At 34.7% G+C, this 23046-nt stretch overlaps 2 protein-coding genes across 2 annotated transcripts; one reads left to right on the forward strand and one right to left on the reverse strand.

Annotated features, from left to right (window-relative positions):
- The first annotated feature begins 470 nt into the window (after positions 1-470).
- Positions 471-22785, forward strand: Gp93 (heat shock protein 90 Gp93). The gene is made up of 13 exons (XM_088264493.1): positions 471-647; positions 774-872; positions 7860-8020; positions 8826-9068; positions 9676-9878; positions 12342-12632; positions 14094-14283; positions 15968-16206; positions 17282-17450; positions 19094-19250; positions 19929-20154; positions 21317-21460; positions 21938-22785. Exons 1-13 carry the CDS (start codon positions 602-604, stop codon positions 22128-22130), a joined length of 2361 nt encoding a protein of 786 aa, XP_088120619.1. The 5' UTR covers positions 471-601; the 3' UTR covers positions 22131-22785.
- Positions 2669-6323, reverse strand: LOC148306731 (uncharacterized). Its single transcript, XM_088264495.1, has 3 exons — positions 6113-6323; positions 4090-4246; positions 2669-2955 (listed from the first exon to the last, which is right to left on the reverse strand). The coding sequence occupies exons 1-3, from the start codon at positions 6306-6308 to the stop codon at positions 2793-2795; spliced, it is 516 nt and encodes a 171-aa protein (XP_088120621.1). The 5' UTR covers positions 6309-6323; the 3' UTR covers positions 2669-2792.
- Positions 22786-23046: the final 261 nt, after the last annotated feature.

Here is a 23046-nt window from a genome sequence, read left to right on the forward strand (position 1 = left end):
AACGTCAGTTTAACAGTCAAGCAGTTACCCAACTAAGCCACGGTGCTTGCACCTGTCTATAATAATTGTTATTATATTTACCGTGTTCATTATTTTATTGGTAATTTTCAATAACTGCGAAAAATTTTGTATCCATTTTTCTTTCTGATCTTCATTCTAGAATTGAGGCCAAAACCTTTAAAATTTAATAAAAAAAAGACTTGTCGCTGGCAGAAACATCCTTTATTAAGTGACTGCCAAATAAAAAAAAACCTTTGGTTTTTCTAGTAGGTAATTACTTGCGCAATATTTGTGTCTCTGATACAAAATTTTACTTTATGGATTATTATCACTGGACACTATATCCAATGAGATTTGGCCATTTGTAAGTAAAGTAAATGTTGTAATATGATTGGTGGATCGTGGTGCGTGGTTTTTCCCAATTGGACCAATCCGATCAGAACCGATCTATTTGTTGAGTTGCTCGAATTGTCAGTTTCATTTCGTGATATTGTGCGAATGTCTTTGTGGTGACAATTCGTCTTCGGCCAGTCTAGCCGGGTTTTGCCGGGTTCAGTCTTATTTAATTAGAGTATATTAGTTTTTTTTTATACTGTGCACGATGAGGAACAAATTATTCTGCCTTCTAGGCTTGTTTATCATTGCCGGTAAGTGTATTTGACGGTTTTATGGTTATGTTGAAATATTACACGTATTCATTTTTAAATGGGTTTTTATGTATTTTTATTGGGTTTTAGAATATTATAGTGAATTAATATGATCTTTTATTCAAGGATGCTGCTATGCCGATGATTCTGATCTTCCTATGGGCGAAGGGACTGTGGAAACAGTTGACATCGATATAGGGTCTTCTAGGGATGGTTCCAGAACAGGTTTGATTTTTTAAATTAAAATTGAATTAATTCGTAGTCTTTCCGTTACTTTTGTATCATTAACATTTAAAACCATTTAATTTAATTTTTGCAGTACATCTTATCATTTTAATTAACATTTATTGCTAAACAGTATATTTTTAGGCATTATTTGCAGTCAATATTAATTTGGGCTCCAAATTGCGCAAAATGTGATATTTTAGTAATCAAGCTGAATGACACATTTATCAGTTTTCAATGCAATGCCTTTTGTTTTTAAAATGGAAAAAAATCTTTTAAAAAGGGGGCGTTATTTCTCTACATTTTATATATCTCTCAAAATAAATACAATATAGAAGTACTTTCTATGAAAATATTAACACATTGTTTGCGAGTAGCGCTTAAAAGCGTCTTTTACATACTTTTGGTAGAGCGCGGGATGCCGAAAATCATTGTTCAAATGGGAATTGGGTTTGCGGTTAGTTGTGATTAGTATACTGAGGGTCGGGCGGCAGACTGTCTGAGTATAATTAGGGTTGTGGTTAATGATGAAACCTGACAACAATGTGTTAATTGTTGACAGTGATTTTCCGTAGAATTTTTCGTATGATTTTTTAAATAATAACTAGTTGTACCCGGCTATTCTTTTCTGTGGCTCGCTCTGGTTAAATGGAATAGAAAGGAGAAATATGACAAATAATTTCAATGAGCACGGTGTTCGCCATGAGTAATGTTTATTACTGCGTGAGGTGCTGTTACGTTCAAGAGATAATTGAATTATTGTCATTGTAGTATAAAAACGTGGTTTAAAAAACATGTTTAACCTAGCTGGATTCAACAGTGGGATTGGTATCCCCCATATATGAATTTTAATTTGATAACTTTAGTATTAAAGACCTACTTACTACATATTTTTTGTAATCTTCAAAATAATATGAAGGAAGATTTTCCTTTTTCTATTTATATACTTTCAAATTGCTAAATGTTTCAAAATATTGATTTTGATTTTGGCAAAAATGCGAGACAATTAAACTAGTCAGCTTTGATCCAATTTCCACTCTATCATTCAGTCGCTGCCTGACGGCGTGTTGTAATGGACGTGCCGTCTATGACTCGTACTTCGAGCTGCGTACTACGATTTCCATACAAATATGAACTGGGGTGTTTTGGTACCCCCCTTCGTATCACGTGTTTTTTGGATGATCGATCCGTACTGATCATCTAAAAAAAAAATTCCTGTGAAAGATTAAAAAAACACCTGCTACAGGTGTTTTTATCTGTGAATAATTTTATGTTAGTTTTTCAACAAACAAAGAATTGCATTTTTATTTCAATAGATAGATAAAAACATGCCCGCATTCAAAAGCAATGTTGTGTTGAAATTTCAAAGAAATCGATGAATGACTATAAAAGAATTGAGACTTTATACAAACAGTCATTTACATTTTTATTTCTATAGATTTATTACAAATTTTTATCATTATCAATAGATGTAAATCTTTTCCAGAAAAATTATTTCGCTAATTTTCATTAATTGATTCGGCAGTCACTTTGTGGTAAAATTATCCATTTTTAATTTAATGTATTACTTAGTAAATACCACCTTTTCTTAAAATCCATTGCGGCACGTGTTTCGATGCATGCCGCATCATTTTCAAACACATATGTTAAGCTTATTCTAAATTTTACAGTTGGGTCTTTGAGACGTTAAGTGGAGACTGGCTGGAGCATTTTGTCGTAACATAACGTTGTAACATCGCTCGCGGCGAGCATCACCGAGCATCCGAAACTATGGATGGAGCGCTCGGCTCGCTGTACTGACTGCCTGAATGTTCGCATCGTAACGTGTTACGTTACGACGAAATGCTCTGGTCAGTCTCCACCTTAAAAGATTGAAGAGGAGGTAGGAACTGAACAATAAAATGTGGTTTTTAATTTTTTTTATTTTGCCTTCACTTTTGAAATAATTCCGATATTATTTGATGAATCATTCGCTAAAATGAGGATTCTGTATTTAACCATTGGCGAACTTGTTATTCCGAAATAAAATCTTCTGTCCTGATGATGTACGTCAGTAAATTTGACATTGTGATGCCACCCGTATCTGGAAACGTTACAACAAAATTAATTTTAAAAATAGTGGACGCATTTAAAAAGATATGAAAAGTTAATCCATGCTGAATGATTGATGTTATCAGTCTTTGTATCTATGAACTGAATTATTTATTTTATTGATATAAATTTTGTATTTACTAGTGAATGAATGAATTGCTGATATTGAAACACAGTCCTCGGGAAATTATGTTTGAATGATTATGGTCAAAGTGGAATGAAGTAACACACAGTAATTTGTAGTTAATTGATAAGAAAATAAAAACAGTAGAACCTCGATATTACGGACCTCTATTTAACGAACTTCGGATATAACTGACAAAAATACAGTCAAATAATTTTTATAAATGTCCTGTTAATATTAAATATTTTGCCGCATGTAAATAATTTTTATTGGCCATCAAGTTATCAGTGGTAAGATCACATCTGGACGATTTAATAACATTTATTGACTATTTGTCTGATATCGAAAGTGGTAAGGTCACATCTCGATGATCTAATAATGTTTATTGACTATTCCTCAGATAATGAAGTTCTATTATGCTCATTTTCCTAATTTTAGAGAGTTGATCATAAAAAAAAACAGCATACTTCAAAAGTGTAAACAAAACTTTATTATTTTTTTAAAGCAGGATTACCGCAAGCGCGACGAGTGTCCGGAGACTCAACATAGAATTTTATTAGTGTTTTGCATTGTTTATTTATATCTAAATACAGGGTTCATATTTAATTCTTTTTTATTAATTTTAAACCTATAACAGTCTTTCCACATTAACGGACACCTCCCCCCCCCCAATTATTCAGTTATATCTAGGTTTTACTGTACAGTAATAAACATAATAAAACCAAAATACTGCATATGGATATTACATAGTATGTATATGGGCATTTGTCCACTACACGGAAGTTTATCGTCCGGCACGTCAGTTAGCGTTTTAAAACGATGATTGCCTTGGATTGGCTTGTGCTTTTGTCCATCTTTCTTCGGATCGGAGCTCTTGATCGGTGCGTGAACACGTTGCGTGTTAATTCGATCACGCTAAACTGTTGTAGTCTTTTTCATTTTTCAAAACCGGACTGCCGGGGGTGAAATCCCGTGTTGTGGACAAGCGCCCTATGTTTTTACCTATGACTTTCCAGTTTAGGCAAAACGAGTTTCTGCTTTGGTCCTTTAATAAATAAATTATCTATTTTAGTCTTTATGTTATCCACTTCAGTTTTCTTACTTGGGGTATTTTCTGACTGAACTTCTTTTGTATAAAATTTGGGCGTTAAATGTGGTACTGAAACAAACATAAATTTTTCTTTATTACTATTCACTTCAAACTTACATGTGTTACAAAATAAAGTTTATATAATTTGTTATATCGCTCACTCCTTTCAACAACATCATATATCAAAAAACTTTTTAAAAAGTTTAAAAAAATAATAAAATGTATTGAAAATAAATATCAAGCCACTAATTGAACTTTTTACTGTGCAACAGATCTTTATAGGTAAAACCTGATTGTTTTTTCTCTATTTGAAAAATATTCAGTATATTTTTAAAAAATACTTAAACAATACATTTTCTTCAAAATGCAAAAACAACACTTTCAGCCCTGTAGCGGGTAAATATTAAGTTAAAAATACGCCGCATTTGCTGGGATATAGTACATTTTCTGGGCATTCCGAAAACATGCACAACTGAAAATTGACAATTTTTGAAATATGACGTTGTTGAAAGGAGTGAGCGATATGGTAATGTGATGGAAGATAGTAAAATATTGCTAGTTATCTGACTTTGGTTTATTCTAAATATAAGTTACTAGGTAGCTCTAAATGAGTGTATGGTTTTCAGGTGAGACAAATCTAGAATTCCGCTTCAGACTATGTGGGTACCTCCACGATTACGGCTATGCTGTTATCACCACGGTGTGACCAACATACCCATATTCCTTACACAATCGATGTAAGCAAATAAAAGTAACAAGACAAAACAAAATTGCCAGTACACATCGCTCACTCCTTTTAAGAACGTCATAAATGAAAAAACTTGATATTTCAGGAGAACATTTTTAAAGTTTAAAAATATAATACATTTTATTAAAAATAAATATCAAGCCACTTATTGAACTTTTTATTGTGCAACAGATCTTTTTCTCCATTTGAAAAATAACAAGTTTATTAAAAAAAATAATTAAACAATACCTTTTCTTCAAAATGCAAAAACAACACTTTCTACCCTGTAGCGGGTAAATATTATGTTAAAAATATACCGCTTTTGCTGGGATAAAGTACGTTTTCTGGGCATTCCGAAAACATGCACAACTGAAAATTGATGATTTTTATATATGACGTTGAAAGGGGTGAGCGACATGTCATGCCACACAATCGGAGAGAAATTGCCCAAATATAGAAACCCTGAAATGAAAAAGATCTACCGCTCTTGGTAGCTATTCAGAAAACCAATCATCATCCCTGCAGGCATTACAAATAAAAAGTTATAAACTGCAACATTTTGAAAATTCAGAAATCCATAAAAATAGAAGTAAAAATAAACCCATTATTAACAATATGATAATGACTAAAGCCTCCCCCCTATTGTCTATGTTCCACAAAAAAATAAAAAATAAATAAAAATAATAAACAGCTCCAACCTTTAATGTCCCAAGGACTCAAATCTAAAATTTATACTCGGCTTCACATACGGTGTTTGAAAATGATGCGGAATGTATCGAAACACGCGTCACAATGCATTTTAAGAAATAGTGGAATATACCATGTAAAACTTAAAAATGGATAGATTTTACCATTAAGTGACTGCCGAATCAATTAATGAAATAAATATTAAAACTAAATAATTTTTTATGTTATTTTTTGACATCTCATCAAAGATGAAGAAGAATATGGAAGAAAATAATATGAATACCCAGACTTCCATATTCTTTTTCATCTTTGATGAGATTTCAAAAAACCATATGAAAATAACTCCTGTAATTGGAGATAATCCAGATTTTGTGAACAAGTATTTGGACACACTCAAAATGTTGTAAATTTTTCAATGTTCTATATATTTTAGCTTTTAGTGTGCCGTGGAATTCTAGAAAGAATTTCAGTGCGTCGTAGGTAATAAAAGGTTGCATAGCACTGCAATAAGTCATACTTACACAAGCCGAAGGGTTTCACGGCGGATACGGTAGATTTGCCCATGTCATACTCTGGGGCGAACCTCAGTTTGAAGGGCTTTCTGTGCAAGCCGCCGCCGGCCGCAGAACAGTCGGTCTGCTTGCTGTGCTCACTCTTCGGAATGGCAGCCGCGATCTGCACACCGCTATTTGCGACACTGCTACCCTCAGAATCCATTGCCGGCTCATTTGGAATCTATGTCTTTATTTTATGTATTTAATATTAAATATTAAATATTAAAATCTATCACCGACTCAAATTAAAATGGAGTTCTAACAAATTAAACGGCAAATCTGTCTTTATTTGTGTGTCCACATAATTTTATAATATGATATAATAAGTCAATATTTTTGGTACCTACATGCCACCTTAAAAATATTGTTTGATCAATAATGTCACATGAATTCGAAGCTAAAGGACAAACTGGATTCAAATATTTTTTAATTGCTGCTTTTAAATTATTCTAGGATAAAAATATGATTGTCAGTGTTATATATTTTGGTATAATTATAATTATTATACCTATTTAATATAATTTGTGTTGATATTAAAAAAAATTACTTTAAATCTTTCCATTGAGGAATAGACCATATATCTCCATTTTTATTATTGGGATGGTTAGAATAATGCAGTGTTATCATGGCCGTAAATTACTTGAATACATTGAATTCATCCTTATGTTTAATAGCCGGATATGATAGTCAAATAAATATTATTATTTGATAATTAATTTTAATATTTATATCAAAATATATTTTTTAAACGATTTTTTTCAATGAATTTGAATTAATGTTCTATAATTGAGGTTCCAATTTTTTGTACTTGCGATTAAACATACATTACGGATATGAAACTGAATAATTAATAGTAAATATAATTACTTTGAAAATTCCCTAACAATGCAAAATATTGTTACAGAATATGTATTAAAAAATAAAATAAACACTTTAGTAGACTGGAATCAGTGTTTAATTCACATATTTAAAGTATAAATATAGAGTCCTACAAAATAAACACCAAGTCAATAAAAAAAAAAATACAATGTATTTTAATTAACATTGTGGTACTGTAATATAACACTATATTTTTATAAAGTAAATGATGAATGATAAGGAGAGTGTTACCAGTAAAAGAGCCTATGCAACCATTTGAGAACTATTTCGCACCATTCTTGATTCTGAATACATCAAAAGATTTTAAGAAATAACGGTAATGACCAAGTAAAATTTTGATTCAAAATATCATTTAAAAAATATGTTTTAAAACAAGTTTGTAATTTAAATGACCTATAATTGAAAACAAACATTGCATTATTCAATAAATTTATATCTATATATCAAACCCTTATCTGCACCCTAATGATGCATAGGGCACTGCATCATATAAACACAGTGTTATTTTGTTCGTAAACACGTGAAGGAAAGGTGATCAGCCCTCCGCTTCAGGTACCAGTCTAGGATAATATTGAATAAATATTATAGTGAAAAAATCACTTATATTTATTTGCCCCCCCCTGGGAATCAAACCCGGGACCTCCAGTACGGTGGCCTTGCATGCTGACCAATACACTATGGAGGCGGACATATACAAATAGTATTGCATTAAATTTTCATTTGTTTTTTGGTAAATTTATTCCGGACTCATTGATGAACCGACAAAAATTCTCAACCGTTGGCCGACATTGGTTTCCGTATGCAAGTTGTGAAAACATATTCGTGTCCGTTGCAGATGCTGAAGTGGTGTCGAGGGAGGAGGAGGCCATCAAGCTGGACGGACTGAACGTGGCCCAGATGAAGGAGCTCCGAGACAAGTCGGAGAAGTTTGCCTTCCAAGCCGAGGTCAACCGCATGATGAAGCTCATCATCAACTCTCTATATAGGAACAAGGAGGTTTGAAAATATAATTCTTATTACTGATTTTAAAATAAAACAGAGTGTGACAGAGAAAACCCACGATTGCGTTGTGACGTCAGTTTTGATAAAGACTTCATAACTTAAAATGTCTTTGAAAAAAATTGTTATTCTATTCTCATTGTGATTTTTTTAAGCCTCCACTCTTTCAATAATAAAACCCTTATCGTGCATAGAATGGTGCATAGAGCACTGCTTCATATAAACGCAGTGTTATCTTGATCATTTACACATGAAGGAAAGGTGATCAGCCCTCCGCTTCAGGTACCAGTCCAGGGTAATTTGAATATTGACAGAATGAGCCTTTCCACCCTAGTGCAATCAATTTTGGAGACCCGTTTCTTACAGATTGTCGATAGATTTTCAATTAGGTTTATGTCTGGCAAAATTCTTGACCAGTCCAACACAGTTCATTGTTTTTGTGTGAAGAATTTCATTTTTTTTTTGGATTTGTGGCAGGTATTTCCTGCTGAAATATTCCATTACCATTTGACCTTCGTTTTTGTATCTCTGGTAGTGCCATTTCTAGTAGAATTGGGTGATACTTCTCGCTATTCATCATCTCAGTCACTGAACAAAGCAGCCCCGGTCCAATACGAGGAACACCCCTAAAACATTTTTTTAGAGGGTGTTGAAAATACGAAAAAAAAGGTTTTGTTTCAATTAATCTTTTAATTAAAATGTAACTTTGTTTTAGATGGAAAATCACAAAGTTAGTGCTTCAAATATAAATTATGTTAATGAATCTGTTCAATACTGTATTATAATTGTTGTTCTATTCCAGATTTTCCTCAGAGAGTTGATCTCGAACGCGTCGGACGCCTTGGACAAGATCAGACTGCTGTCCCTCACGCTGTCCTCGGTGCTGGACTCCAATCCCGACATGAACATCAAGATCAAGGCCGACAAGGACGGCAAGACGCTCCACATCATCGACTCCGGCGTGGGCATGACCAAGCAGGACCTCATCAACAACCTCGGGACCATTGCCAAGTCGGGAACGGCTGATTTCCTCGCCAAGATGCAGGTAACGCATGCTGTATTATCATCACATGCTAACGCCAGTCAGTACATTGTGCTTTGACCACACGTTGTGATCGCAACATTTTTCGGTGTGTCCAAATCCTTGTTCACAAATCTGGGTTTCTCCACTTCGGGCGGTCAGGCCAGGAGTCGTAACAATTGGCGGGCATGTATGTGGAAGAGGCGAGGGATGTTTTCAACGATAGAGCAGTGTGGCATTCTATTCTATCTGCCTACCTCTGCGGAAAAGCGGCATGATGGTTCGTTAGTCAATTAAACAGACTTTTAATGAACAAGTAATTGCAACATTATATGGTAATTCAACTGTGAGTTGATGAAAACAAGGAAGGCAAAGGAAAAAGGTAGAGGAAACCTAGGAATAATAATTTGTATAATTTTTATAGCGCCATAAAAAATAAATTTATGTTTATAATATAAATACTTGAATAATAATAAATATAAAATGTCATCAAACGGTCTCGGAGCGTCGCAGGCAGAGTCGGTTGGGGAAAAAATAGACGAAAGGAAGAATGATATTTGATAGGCAGTTAGGGTTCCAAAGATTGACATATAGTAATATTTCTTATATTACAATGGATCTTATCTTCCAGGACTCCTCCAACAAGAACGAGATGAACGACATGATCGGGCAGTTTGGCGTCGGCTTCTACTCGGCCTTCCTGGTCGCCGACCGGGTCACGGTAACGACCAAGCACAACGATGACGTGCAGTACATCTGGGAGTCTGACGCGGCGCAGTTCTCCATCGCCGAGGATCCTCGCGGGAACACCCTGCAGAGAGGAACCCAGATCAGGTGGGGTCACCAGACAATACCTCAAATTTATAAATTTAAAAATTGGTATTCCTGAAGACCAAATTAGTTATGATTATTTGCTGTATCTGTTAAAATTAACCAAATTAAACGAAAAATTGCCTCAGATATTATAACGTTGTATAAAATCATCAAACCAATTTTTGACAGCCCTGAATTGCTAAAACTGATATCATTCTATGTACCCCCACGGCCTAGTAGAACATCTACTTTATTTTACTGTCCAAATGCTCGGACGGTAGCTCATTTTAATACTCCCATATTTAGAATCCAAAATACTAGTAACGAATGTGCCACCAATATAGATTTCTATAATATATATCGCTTCAACAATGTAAATTGGCAATAGCCAATTTACTCCTAGCCCATAGAATGTCACGTTTTGGATGAAAAGATATTACTTATTTATTTTTTTACAAAAATGTTAATAAAATTAGTATATAACCACTCACCGAGATTTTTACGTCTACCGGTTTCGAGACGTACCCGTCTCTTCGTCAGGACAATCACTAACACAGCATGCAAACAATACTACCCTTCACCACCATAGCACCATTTACACACTCAAAACTACACAAAATGTCTAACACATGCGATTTTTGGTCGACCCGAAGACCAACATGCACTATAGTTTTCAATACAGACATGCGTTACGAGCCGAGGTTAAACGTATATTAAAATTAGACCTATAATCGAATCAACTTATATACTTGTAGGATGAAAGGAGTGGGCGGGGTTCGAATTGGATATTGACGAATCGTGTTTAACCGATGTCGAATCAAACAATGGACTATATGTAAAATTTATTTGGTTGTTAATTAGAGGAATATTATTTTTAAGTGCTTTCCTAATTTAAAAAATCTCCATATTATTTAGTTTTAACCCTTTATTATTAGTGTTTAATATTTTTACTCCCGTGTCTTTTTTGAAGACGTGATTTGATTCTATGAGGTGATTGGCAAATTCGGAGAAGTTATTATTGTTTAGACATCGTATGTGTTCTTTTATTCTGGTATTAAAATTACGCAACGTTCTACCAATATATTTAGAAGGACATGAATCACAAGTTAATTGGTAAATACCAGAATTGTCTAGGATATTATTTTTATCTTTATTATTTAAAAGGATTTTCCCAATATTATTATTAAAAAGATATTATGTTTATTTATGGTTTTGTTTATTTTTAATATGTTTAATGTTTTACATTTTTATAGGATTTGGAAAAACCAAAATGTTTATTGTAAGTGGTTTACACATAACATTTTATTTTTATAACATTTATTTTTTTAATTTTTTATATAACATTCTTATAACATTTTTTGATGTAAGTAGCTTATAACAACTTGTTAAATTGATGTGTCGCAATTGATGCGTTTTTTATACATATTTATATAAATGGTATACTAGTACCGTATATATCAAAATAAATAAATAAAAATAAATACAGTCAAGAATCTAGACAAGATCGTAGGATTTTTGCATCAATATTCTCTCTGGTACATTATTTTTTGGCAACTTAGCATAGATGAAGAAGAATATGGTCTGGGCATTCACAGGGCTTACGGCCGTCATTGGCTTGGTTCTAAGCGTTCTGTGTTCTGAACACCAAAAAACATTGTACGGATGAGAAATGTGTTTGCGGTTACTTGTGATTATTTTATTTATTGTTTCGGCATTAACTTTGTGGTAAGACATGTTACAATGATTAAAGAAAACACTTGTTTTTATACCACTTGAGTTTTATTAGAGACTTCTAGTTTCGGAAGCTTAACTTCCATCGTTAGGTCTGAATAATAACATTATTATTATTATTCAGACCTGACGATGGTAGTTTAGCTTCCGAAACTAGAAGTCTTTAATAAAACTCAAGTGGTATAAAAACAAGTGTTTTCTTTAATCATACTTGTGATTAGTATACTAATTAGGGTTGGGGTTGATGAAAAACTGCCCGACAACAATATGTCAAGTGATATTTGTACACTTGTGTGACATTAATATTTATTTTTGGAACATGTATAATGTAATAGTTTTAAATCCCCTTGAAGCCCTGGGATGCTCAGATTTCCATCTTTTTTGATACATAAAATAAAAATAGGTGTTAAATCTCAAGTTGAGATACCACCTAAAATAGCTATCATTTAATTTTTGCTATAATAACATATACGAGTCGTCTCCGTCCGGACAAGACTAGAAAACTAGGCGGGGGTTGGTCTCTGCTGCGGAGTGGGAGGGAAAACTGAGACGATATTGGTTTTCTAAATACCGCTTGATGCAAATAAAAACCTCTTCCTGGGATTTGAACCCGGGACAAACACTGCACTATGAAGATGGACAAATTTTTACAGGGTGAAGCGACCTTTCTCTCATTGGGTTGGCAATGCTTACTATATCCATGCAGGTTGCAATTTTTCCAGCCATTAAATTAAAATTTGTTATTTTTTTCAGTCTTCACTTGAAGGACGAGGCGCTGGACTTCCTGGAGCAGGACACTGTCCGGAACCTCATCAAGAAGTACTCGCAGTTCATCAACTTCCCCATTTACCTGTGGGCCTCCAAGTCCGTCGAGGTGGAAGAACCCGTGGAGGACGAAGTGAAGCCCATCACCGAGTCGGAATCCGAGGACGAGGATGCTCAGGTCGAGGAGGAGACGGGTGATGCGCCGAAAACCAAGAAGGTGGAGAAGACCGTCTGGGATTGGGAGGCCATGAATGACAACAAACCAATCTGGACGAGAAAGTAAGTACTTTTCTTCTTCTTCCTTCTTCTATTCACCATTGGATGTGGATAGGGGTTAAAAGTGAAGATCTTTTTTTTTAATTTTTAAAACACAAACCTTGTTATGAACCACTTTTAGTTTTGGTGCTATTATCCCAACCAGTTTTAAATTAACACATTTTGTTGGGACACATCGCTCACTCCTTTCAAGAAAGTCATAAATCAAAAATCGTCAATTGTGAGTCGGGCATGTTTTCGGAATGCCCAGAAAATGTCCTATATCCCAGCAAAAGAGGCATATTTTAAACTTAATATTTACCCGCTACAGGGCAGAAAATGTTGTTTTTGCATTTTGATGAAAAGGTATTGTTTAATTATTTTTTTTAAATATTATAAATATTTTTCAAATGGAGGAAAAACCTTCAGGTTTTACCTAAAAAGATCGGTTGCATAGTAAAAAGTTCAGTAAGTTGCTTCATATTTATTTTTAAAACATTGTATTATATTTTTCAACTTTAAAAACGTTCTCCTGAAAAATCCAGTTTTTTGATTTATGACGTTCTTGAAAGGAGTGAGCGACGTGTAAAAACTTAATTTGTCTAATTGTTGTGGATGTTACAATTTTGATAAAAAGAGAAATGTTTCAATTTCATTTAGTTACTTTTGTAAAGTAATGATTATGTATGTGTACTAATTTCAATTAGATGATTTGAATTTTAATATTCATTACTTTTTTTATTATATAAAATAATAAAAACACGAATAGGTCACATTTATATTTTTAGCTTAGAGCCATTACTACTCTAAATCTAACTAAGATTCGATATTCACATTTTAAGAATAAAATTGGTAGTTTGGACATGTGGATATTGAGAGAATGACTAAGTATATTTGGTAAATTTGAGCTGGAGAACAGAATGGGAAACGGCGTGATGGTAGTAGTAATAGTAGTAAATAATTAAGAATAGTGCATAGGGCACTGCATCATATAAACGCAGTGTTATCTTGATCATTTAATACACGAAGGAAAGGTGATCAGCCCTCCGCTTCAGGTACCAGTCCTGGGTAATATTGAAGGAAATTAGAGTGAAAAAGTTCACTTATATTTATTTGATCTTCTTCTGCTCCTTTTTCCAATTACATTCGCCAAAGAAGACTGAGAAAAACTTGGCACGATCAAGAATTCCAAATACTTGAAAGTGGTCAGGTTAGGAGTCTAAACAATCGGCGGGTATGTATGAGGAGATGCATGAACGTGGAAGAGGCGAAGAATGTTTGCAAGGACAGAGTGGTGTGGCGTTCTATTCTCTCTACCTACCCCTGCGGGGGGAAGCGGCATGATGGTTAGTTAGTCAGTTAGTTTTATATTTATTTGACCCCCCATGGGAATCGAACCCGGGACCTCCAGAACGCTAGCCGAGTATGCTGACCTTTACATATTGTAGTAATTGTAAATAATGAATTTATCGTGATGAATTCCAGACCTGCCGAGATTGAGGAAGAGGAGTACACCTCGTTCTACAAATCCTTGACCAAGGACAAGGAGGAGCCGCTGTGCCACGTGCACTTTGTGGCCGAAGGAGAGGTCACCTTCAAGAGTCTCCTGTTTGTTCCCAAGGTGCAGCCCAGCGAGGGGTTCAACCGTTACGGAACCAAGACAGACAACATCAAGGTGAGTCCTACTCCGACACAACTACTGGCCCTCAATCCCACCCAATCAATTATTTATTTATTTATTTTACCCTTCGCTGCATCGTGTATCAAAATTGTTACATAGCCAAAAGCTACTGATAAAACATATATCAATATCTCATAAGGATAACCATTGCATGTTGTTGCAAATTTGATACATAAATATTTTCTTTATTGTTAATAGATTGTTCGTGTTAAAAGTTTTTCATTATTTTTAAATTTATTTTTCCTCTAATGTTTAGAGTAAGATACAATAGATTTTTTTAATTATTTGAAATAAAAAATGTTATGCTATGAAGGGTTAAACTTCTTGTACAGAAAATAAATAAGTACATTGGCGGCAATATCTTACGATCGACCATAAACAGACTGTTACTGTGTGACCAACCTGCCGATGGTTATGCCTGTAGGAAGAGCTACCGCTATGCCGAACAATATCACTGTTCCATGTGTCTGAGGGGGGTATTCTGAAGCGGGATTCTTCTACCTATCATAAAGAAGATTAACCTTCTATCATTAAGAAGAGTCTTCTTGCTTACTTTTTAATTTAATGTATACGCCTTAAATGTTAGTTTGCAATGTTAATATAATTTTAAGGAATAAATTGAATTGAATTGAATTAAATTGAACAGTTAATAGTATTATGTATTAACCCATCGGCCCATCAACCGCCAACCGTTGGCGGTAGGTATGTTTTTTTAGGTATGTTTTTTATGTCCGCCTCCGTGGTGTAATGGTCAGCATGTTTAGCTACCGTGCTGGAGGTCCCGGGTTCGTTTCCCAGGGGGGGAGGTGAAAATAAATATTAGTGATTTAATACTGTAATATTTATTTAATATTACCCTGGACTGGTTCCTGAAGCGCAAGAGTGATCACCTTGCCTTCATGTAAGTAATGATCAAGATAACACTGCGTCAATTTGATGCAGTACCCTATGTACCATTAGGTGCAGATAAGGGTTATAAATAAAAAAAATAAAAATTTTACATTCGAATAACAGCCATATTAGTGGTAGTTCATATTATAAAGATACTTTAGTGTGATATCTACAAATCAGTAAAGAAGGCTTTTTGTAATGCATTATTTTTTTATAATTTTTATACAAGTTTATTGACGAAACTTGACCAAAGATGTCCCTGTAAGGATAGAATTATCATTTTGATTGAAATATCAATTAAAATCAGTCAGAAATCAAAATTTTACATCACAGGTATAATGTTTTATTGATTTATTTGTTCAAGTTTTCTTGTTAATTTATTTCTGATCTAGACACTTCAGATAAAATATGTGCATAATAGTTATTTGTACCATATTTATTGGTAAAACAGTAAAAGTTTTAATTTTATGAGATAGTTTATTTTTATAACTCGGTTGAATTTGAACGCTTCAAACACGCGAGTGTTATGATTGGTCGGGCTTATTTGTACCGCAAAAACCAATCTGTAGTGCTTAGTACCTTTTTCTGCATTTAAAGATTATTTCTATGTTTGATCTCGTTTTATCAGGTGCAAAATATTAGCGCCTCATAGTTTAACAAACCATATCACCTCCCCTCCAGGCGGGGCAACTTTCTTACTTGCGGGGATACATTCAATTATTGTCTTTATATGTTTTGAAAAAAAACTGATATGCGGATGGGTTAACAATGGAGATTTGGGTTACAGCTGTACGTGCGTCGTGTGTTCATCACGGACGAGTTCAACGACATGATGCCCAACTACCTCTCCTTCATCCAGGGCGTGGTGGACTCGGACGACCTGCCCCTCAACGTGTCCCGCGAGACCCTGCAGCAGCACAAGCTCATCAAGGTCATCAAGAAGAAGCTCGTGCGCAAGGCGCTCGACATGCTCAAGAAGCTCAGCCCCGAGGACTACGACAAGTTCTGGAAGGAGTTCTCCACCAAGTAAGTTAATGTCAATTATACAGTAAATTATAATCCAGCATTCTGGATAACTCGGCTACACGCTTCTCCGTCTTAGTCCTCATTACTGAGGGTTGTGACCCTTGTGGAAGCAATGACTCTTCTTCAGTTATCCCTTGACTGCGCTGCTTGTAGCGCTTCAACCACCGAGGTGACTGCTGCTGTCTTAAATTGATCGTTCCATCGTGTGAAGGATGTTCCTCTCCCTCTCTTCCCCTCCAGGTTACTAATCACAACCAGTCGTTCCAGGCTATCCTCATTGCCTCGCCCAACGTGTCCAAAGAACTGAATAAGTCGTGTACAAACATTGGCTTAAGTCAAGCCATCCAATTAATAAAAAAATATTATGTACTGAGATAGGTACATGATATGAGTACTCTTATGTTTATCTTATATTGCTCACTCCTTTCAACAACATCATGTATAAAAAAACTTGATTTTTCAGGAGATCATTTTTAATGTTTAAAAATATAATAAAATGTATTAAAAATAAATATCAAGCCACTTATTGATCTTTTTTACTGTGCAACAGATCTTTTTAGTTAAAACCTGAATGTTTTTTCTCCATTTGAAAAATATTTAGTATATTTAAAAAAATAATTAAACAATACTCTTTCTTCAAAATGCAAAAATAACACTTTCTGCCGTGTAGCAGGTAAATATTAAGTTAAAAATATCCCGCTTTTACTGGGATCTAGTACATTTTCTGGGCATTCCGAAAACATGCACAACTGAAAATTGACGATTTTTGATTTATGACGTTCTTGAAAGGAGTGAGCGAAAAATCAAAAATCGTCAATTTTCAGTTGTGCATGTTTTCGGAATGCCCAGAAAATGTACTATATCCCAACAAATCCATTTTTCAAATGGAGAAAAAACATTCAGGTTTTACCTAAAAAGGTCTGTTGCACAGTAAAAAGTTCCATAAGTGGCTTGATATTTATTTTTGATACATTGTATTATATTTTTAAACTTAAAAACATTCTCCTGAAAATTCAAGTTTTTTGATTTATGACATTCTTGAAAGGAGTGAACAATATATGAATGTGTGTTGTAGCATCAAGCTGGGAATAATGGAGGACCCCTCCAACCGGACCCGGCTCGCCAAGCTGCTCCGGTTCTTCTCCTCTGAGGGCGACAAGATGACCTTCCTCTCCGACTACGTGACCCGCATGAAGCCCAAGCAGGACAAGATCTACTACATCGCCGGAGCCAACAGAGCCGAGGTTACTCCTTCAATTCCAATCAACTATAAAATTAATTCTTCCATCTTCTTCTTCATGTTTTTCGTAGTCAGCTGTTACTTGAGAATACAATAATGCCTTACTTAACCCTTAGAATGCGAACCGTCGATAGATGGACTCTCTATTAATGCGTATAAAGTGCGGTGCGTCGGAATACCGACTATTGCGCAATTTGATTTAGGTATCGACCTGTACGGACGTGTCTTAGCGCGCGCATGTATAACGTTTTCAATAAGTTAATAACATTTATAAATAACCATTTAAAATTATTTTGCTGTGAATTTAAAATTGATTTTTGTATTTTTTTAAGTAAATGTTTTTTATTTCTACCGTCAAAATGTCAATTTCGTCAAGTAGTGATGATGAAAAGCAATTAGCAATTTATGCAAAATATGTGAAAATAAGCTCAGCACTATAAGGGTTAATGTTTACAAACATTCAATTCTTCCTCTTTCAAATTCATGCATCTCCCCATACATACTCGCCGATTATTTCGAGTGACCTGACCGCTTTCATGTATTTAACATATCTGATCATGCCAAGTTTTCCTCAGTCTTTCTCAGCTCCTTTTTCCAACTTCATTGGCCCCATGAATTCATTATACTGTTCTTTCCTCACTCATTTGTTGCACATTCCCAGACCATCTCAACTAAATCTCTGAGAATCCATTATGACTGCATTCAGTCTACTTTAATCCTTCTTTTGTCGACTCCATGCCTCACTTCCATACATTAAGGTTGGAACCGGGACTCTGTTATGTAGTGCCAGTTGAGCTTTCGCTGATAGGTTTTTATTTGCTATAACTGATTTCAGTGCACCATATTCTCTTCCTTTCTATATCTTCATCAATTTTTCCATCCCTAGAAAAAGGTCACTTCCAAGGCATTTAAATTTGTCAACTCTCTCTATACTAGCCATGTTTAACTTGAAACGTGCTTGTGCGTAGTCTGATGGCTGAATACCATAAACCTGTTTTGCTGATATTCATATTGAGTCCTAACTTTAGCATCATTGATTATATTAAACAGTACTTTTAATTCATGGGATTCCAAATATATGTGTCGTTACTTGTGAAAAGGATCCGAAATAGTGTCGATGAATAATGGTTGAGTGGAAATGCGATGACTGACCATTTTCTGTAAATGGCTTTGCACTGTTCCGTGTCTGTCTGCTGTGCTGGTCGGGGTTGTGGGCGAGTGTGTACCGGCCAACGTCGAGTCGGAATCGGATCTAGCTGACTAATTGAACTAAACACTAATCCCTTTCACTGCCTACACTGGGGTACTTCTAGAAAATTTGGTGATGGACTTACAATCTTGTATTTATTTAGATTGGCAGTGACAGGTAAATTGAAAGTTTTTAAATGTAAAATTCACAGTAAAATCGAGATACAATTTTATGTTGTTACACATTTTTAATAAATTTCGCAACTTAGTTAAGAAAAAATTGCTTAGCAAAAGCAGATCTGTCAGGAAGCCTAGATGCTTCTGTATCAGATCTGGGCATGCAGTGGGACAGCTTACAAAAAAAAAAACACGGGATTCCATGCAAAGCTCATTTATGTGTATGTCATGTGAACTGTTTCAGTGGCAACTCTTTTAAAAGAGCTAGTTTTTAAACTTCAGGTTGCTAAGTCTCCGTTTGTGGAACGTCTCCTGAAGGCCGGCTACGAAGTCCTGTACTTGGTGGAGGCCGTGGACGAGTACGCCATCTCTGCCCTGCCCGAATTCGAAGGAAAGAAGTTCCAGAACGTCGCCAAGGAAGGATTTTCACTGGCCGAGAGTGAGTTTATTTTATTTATTTGGGAATTGTACGGCTTTACCACCGAGGTGCCTGCTGCTGCCTTAACTTGATCGGTCCATCGTGTGGGGATCTTCCTCTCCCTCTTTTCCCTCTTCGCTACCGATCACAACTAGTCGTTCCAGGCTATCATCGTTGCCACGCGCAACGTGTCCAAAGGACTTGAGAATGCGTCGGGTACAGATATTGGCCAGAGTCAATTATGTATATGTGCATTTTTTATTTATTGTAACTGCACGGCTGTCCAAATTTAAAACACAGGGACATTTTTTTTGTAGTAGGTTTTTTTTGCATTTATGGACTAAGTAGACTCTACTTAGTCCAAAAATGCAAAAAAAACCTACTACAAAAAAATGTCCCTTACTGTGTTTTAAATTTGGACAGCTGTGCAGACAGTTGGTAGAATTCCATATTGAATTGTTGGGTAATATATCCCAAATAAAACAAGTTTATTGGATTGAATTCTACATTTATTTATGTATAAGTTAATATGTGACGCGTTTCATTATTAAAGACTGTCAGTATTTGAAAATGTACTAAGAAGACGAAACGCATCACGTATTAACATATACATAAATAAATATAGAATTCAATCCAACAAACATTGTTTTATTCTGGATATATTATCCAACAATTCCATGTGCATTTTTTTTTTGTCAGGTGAGAGCCAGAAGGAGCTGGCAGATACATACAAGAAGACGTACGCGCCCCTGCTCAACTGGCTGGGAGACGTGGCCCTGAAGGACCAGATCACCAAGGCGCTGGTGTCGGAGCGCCTCAGCTCCTCGCCCTGCGCGCTGGTGGCCAGCATGTTCGGCTGGACCGGCAACATGGAGCGCCTCGCCATGTCCAACGCCCACCAGAAGGCCGACGACGCCCAGAGAAGGTACATATTCCTTTTAATTAATAAGTCAGGCACTATTATCTACATCAGTGTTCCGCAAACTTTTTCCGTTTAAGGTACACCTGCCAAATCGAGAAATTTTAGAGGTACACCAAAGAAAAAAATGAAGCTTATTAAATATTGATATACCAAAGAAAAAAATGAAGCTTATTAAATATTGATATATTATTAAAATTGTGAGCTTGATTAACTGAGTCGTAAGTGTTATCTTCACAAAACTAGACTTTTTTCCGCGGCACACTAACTATTCACCACGGTACACCAGTGTGCCGCGGCACATACTTTGCGGGACACTGATATACATGTACATATTACTTACATCACTAATATGGACACATCATTTTGCGTATCTTAACCCTTTGGTTACCAGGACTTCTTGGATTACTTTGCAGGAAAAATCATGATTTAATCATAAATATTTCAAAAGTAAAATGTGTTTGATGGTTTATAAACACTCTGTTTTATCTTCAGCGCGACGAATATATCTCTCGGATTTTATTTAACTAAATACATGCAAAATTATAAAAAAATCAACTAAATGACTAACTAGCAAATGCTGCTCGCGTAATGTCCATTTCCTTTTGACGCCATACGCATAGCACTGAAGATCTAGTTTTGAATGAAATTTTTTTTTTAGTTTTGCAATGTGTGTATTAAATTTTATTTTTATCATCATTATTTATATCGATTCAAATCACAGATTTACACAACTTACTTTTCGCAAAAATAAAATTGGCTTCATGCGTTTTCTTTTTCTCGTTTCTCTTTTTGTAACTTAAATTTTTGTAATATAACAAATAATTATAAGATGTAAATGATCAATAATTTATTTAATTATAATGCATAACTTTTATTGAAAAATCTAAGAAATAAATTATGGCTTTATGATAGCTGAATAATATGATGCAAATAATTTAGGCTGCAAATTTTCTAAATGCTGCGTAGATGATGGCAGCGCCTGATCTGGTTGTAGACTGACATTTGTCAGTGTTGAATTTTAACTTAAATTTTCATCCACAAATATTATCAGCGGATGAGTTTCGTTTGAGTCGATAGAAATTTTAATTTGTACTCAGTAGTATTTCATGAAAATGGCGCTATATACATTAATAACCTTTTGGACAACCTTTTTCTATATTTTCAGTTATTACTTGAACCAGAAGAAGTCTCTGGAGATCAATCCTCGACATCCCCTCATCAAGGAACTGCTCCGGAGAGTGAATGACAATCCGGAAGACGCCAAAGCGAAAGAGATCGCCAACATGATGTACAAGACTGCGATACTCAGGTAACCACTTTTACCAATAACATATCGCTCACTCCTTTCAAGAACGTCATAAATCAAAAATCGACAATTTTCAGTTGTGCATGTTTTCGGAATGCCCAAAAAATGTACTATATCCCAGCAAAAGCGGCATATTTTTAACTTAATATTTATCCGCTACAGGGCAGAAAGTGTTGTTTTTGCATTTTGAAGAAAAGGTATTGTTTAATAATTTTTTTAAATATACTAAATATTTCAAATGGAGAAAAAAAAATATTAAGGTTTTACCTAAAAAGATCTGTTGCACAGTAAAAAGATCAATAAGTGGCTTGATATTTATTTTTGATACATTTCATTATATTTTTAAACTTTCAAAACGATCTCCTGAAAAATCAAGTACTTTTATATGACGTTGTTGAAAGGAGTAAGCGATATGCTTTGGGTAGAGATCTATAAATATATTTGATAATTTTTTTTAATAATGTTGTTAAACTATTTCAGGTCTGGCTACATGCTGCAAGAGACTGCCGAGTTTGCGCACAATGTGGAGCAGATGATGAGGCAGACCCTCGGCATTCCACTGGACGAGCAAGCCGACGAGGAGGACTTCTCCGCCAGTCAGGAAGACAGCGCCGCCGACAATGAGAACTCACAAGAAGATGAAATTGACGCGGAAGACCATGACGAGCTTTAAAAATATATATTTATAAATAAAAAAAACAAACTGTTATTCCTTAAAAACACTTCTGTGCTGTGGACAAGAACTGTTTTAGTGAATCTAGTGCAATTTAATACATCTGGCTTCATCGTCGAATTACACAATGCGCAATTGATTAAATTTAAAAAGGGCGGATCATCACAATACAAGTTTCCTTGGAAAAATTGTCAATTTTCATTTATGTGATGAATTGGATGTGGCTTCGCAAAGACGTGAAATGTGACGTGACTGTTGTAAGTCATGCATTTATACGACGTAAGGCTGATTTAATTTAATTATTTATGCGTACATATTTATATCCGTAACTGCAAAAGAGAACATTATGCTTTCGGCATTCCAATAGTGGTTTTTCAATATACATACCTGCATATAACATTCACCTCAAATGCATGGATTTATAATCATTAATTCCATCACCTATTTTATTATTTAATTTAGATTTTCGTTACAATTCAAATAGTTATTTATATTTTTATTTAATTTAATTTGTTTATTTTGAAATTACATGATTGGATTTATAAAAATGAGCCACGATGTAAAAATAATTTGTACATACTAAGTCTGAATGTCACAAATGTTGACATTTATGTCAATGTATTAATTACGGAAAAATAAAAATTATAAAAATTTATGGATTCTTTTCATTTTTAACCCTGTCTGATTTTTTAATTGTTTTATTAACCTTTCTTTACCTGTCCAGGGTAATATTGAATAAATATTAGAGTAAAATATCACAAATATTTATTTGACCCCACCTGAGTGCTAGAGGCAGATAAAAGTAATTACACTAAAAAAATCAATATTTTTACTAAAGAGTGGTTGGTACTAGTATTGAGAGTGGGAGAATCCCGAGTTATATCATTTTAATAAAGCTTTAACGAAAATTCAACAG

This window comes from Brachycentrus maculatus, unplaced genomic scaffold (genome assembly GCF_059751285.1).
Source record: "Brachycentrus maculatus isolate JH-2025_06_01 unplaced genomic scaffold, ASM5975128v1 h1tg000228l, whole genome shotgun sequence".
In the NCBI taxonomy this organism is placed as follows: Eukaryota; Metazoa; Arthropoda; class Insecta; order Trichoptera; family Brachycentridae; genus Brachycentrus; species Brachycentrus maculatus.

Excerpts from the sequence above, each read along its gene's own strand:
- Gp93 (XM_088264493.1), top strand. The coding sequence starts at position 602 with ATGAGGAACAAATTATTCTGCCTTCTAGGCTTGTTTATCATTGCCG. Across the intron at positions 648-773 it reads AGGCTTGTTTATCATTGCCG|GATGCTGCTATGCCGATGAT; the intron begins GTAAGTGTATTT and ends CTTTTATTCAAG. Across the intron at positions 8,021-8,825 it reads CTCTATATAGGAACAAGGAG|ATTTTCCTCAGAGAGTTGAT; the intron begins GTTTGAAAATAT and ends GTTCTATTCCAG.
- LOC148306731 (XM_088264495.1), bottom strand. The coding sequence starts at position 6,308 with ATGGATTCTGAGGGTAGCAGTGTCGCAAATAGCGGTGTGCAGATCGCG. Across the intron at positions 4,247-6,112 it reads CGTGAAACCCTTCGGCTTGT|TACCACATTTAACGCCCAAA; the intron begins GTAAGTATGACT and ends TGTTTGTTTCAG. Across the intron at positions 2,956-4,089 it reads CCTAAACTGGAAAGTCATAG|ATACGGGTGGCATCACAATG; the intron begins GTAAAAACATAG and ends TAACGTTTCCAG.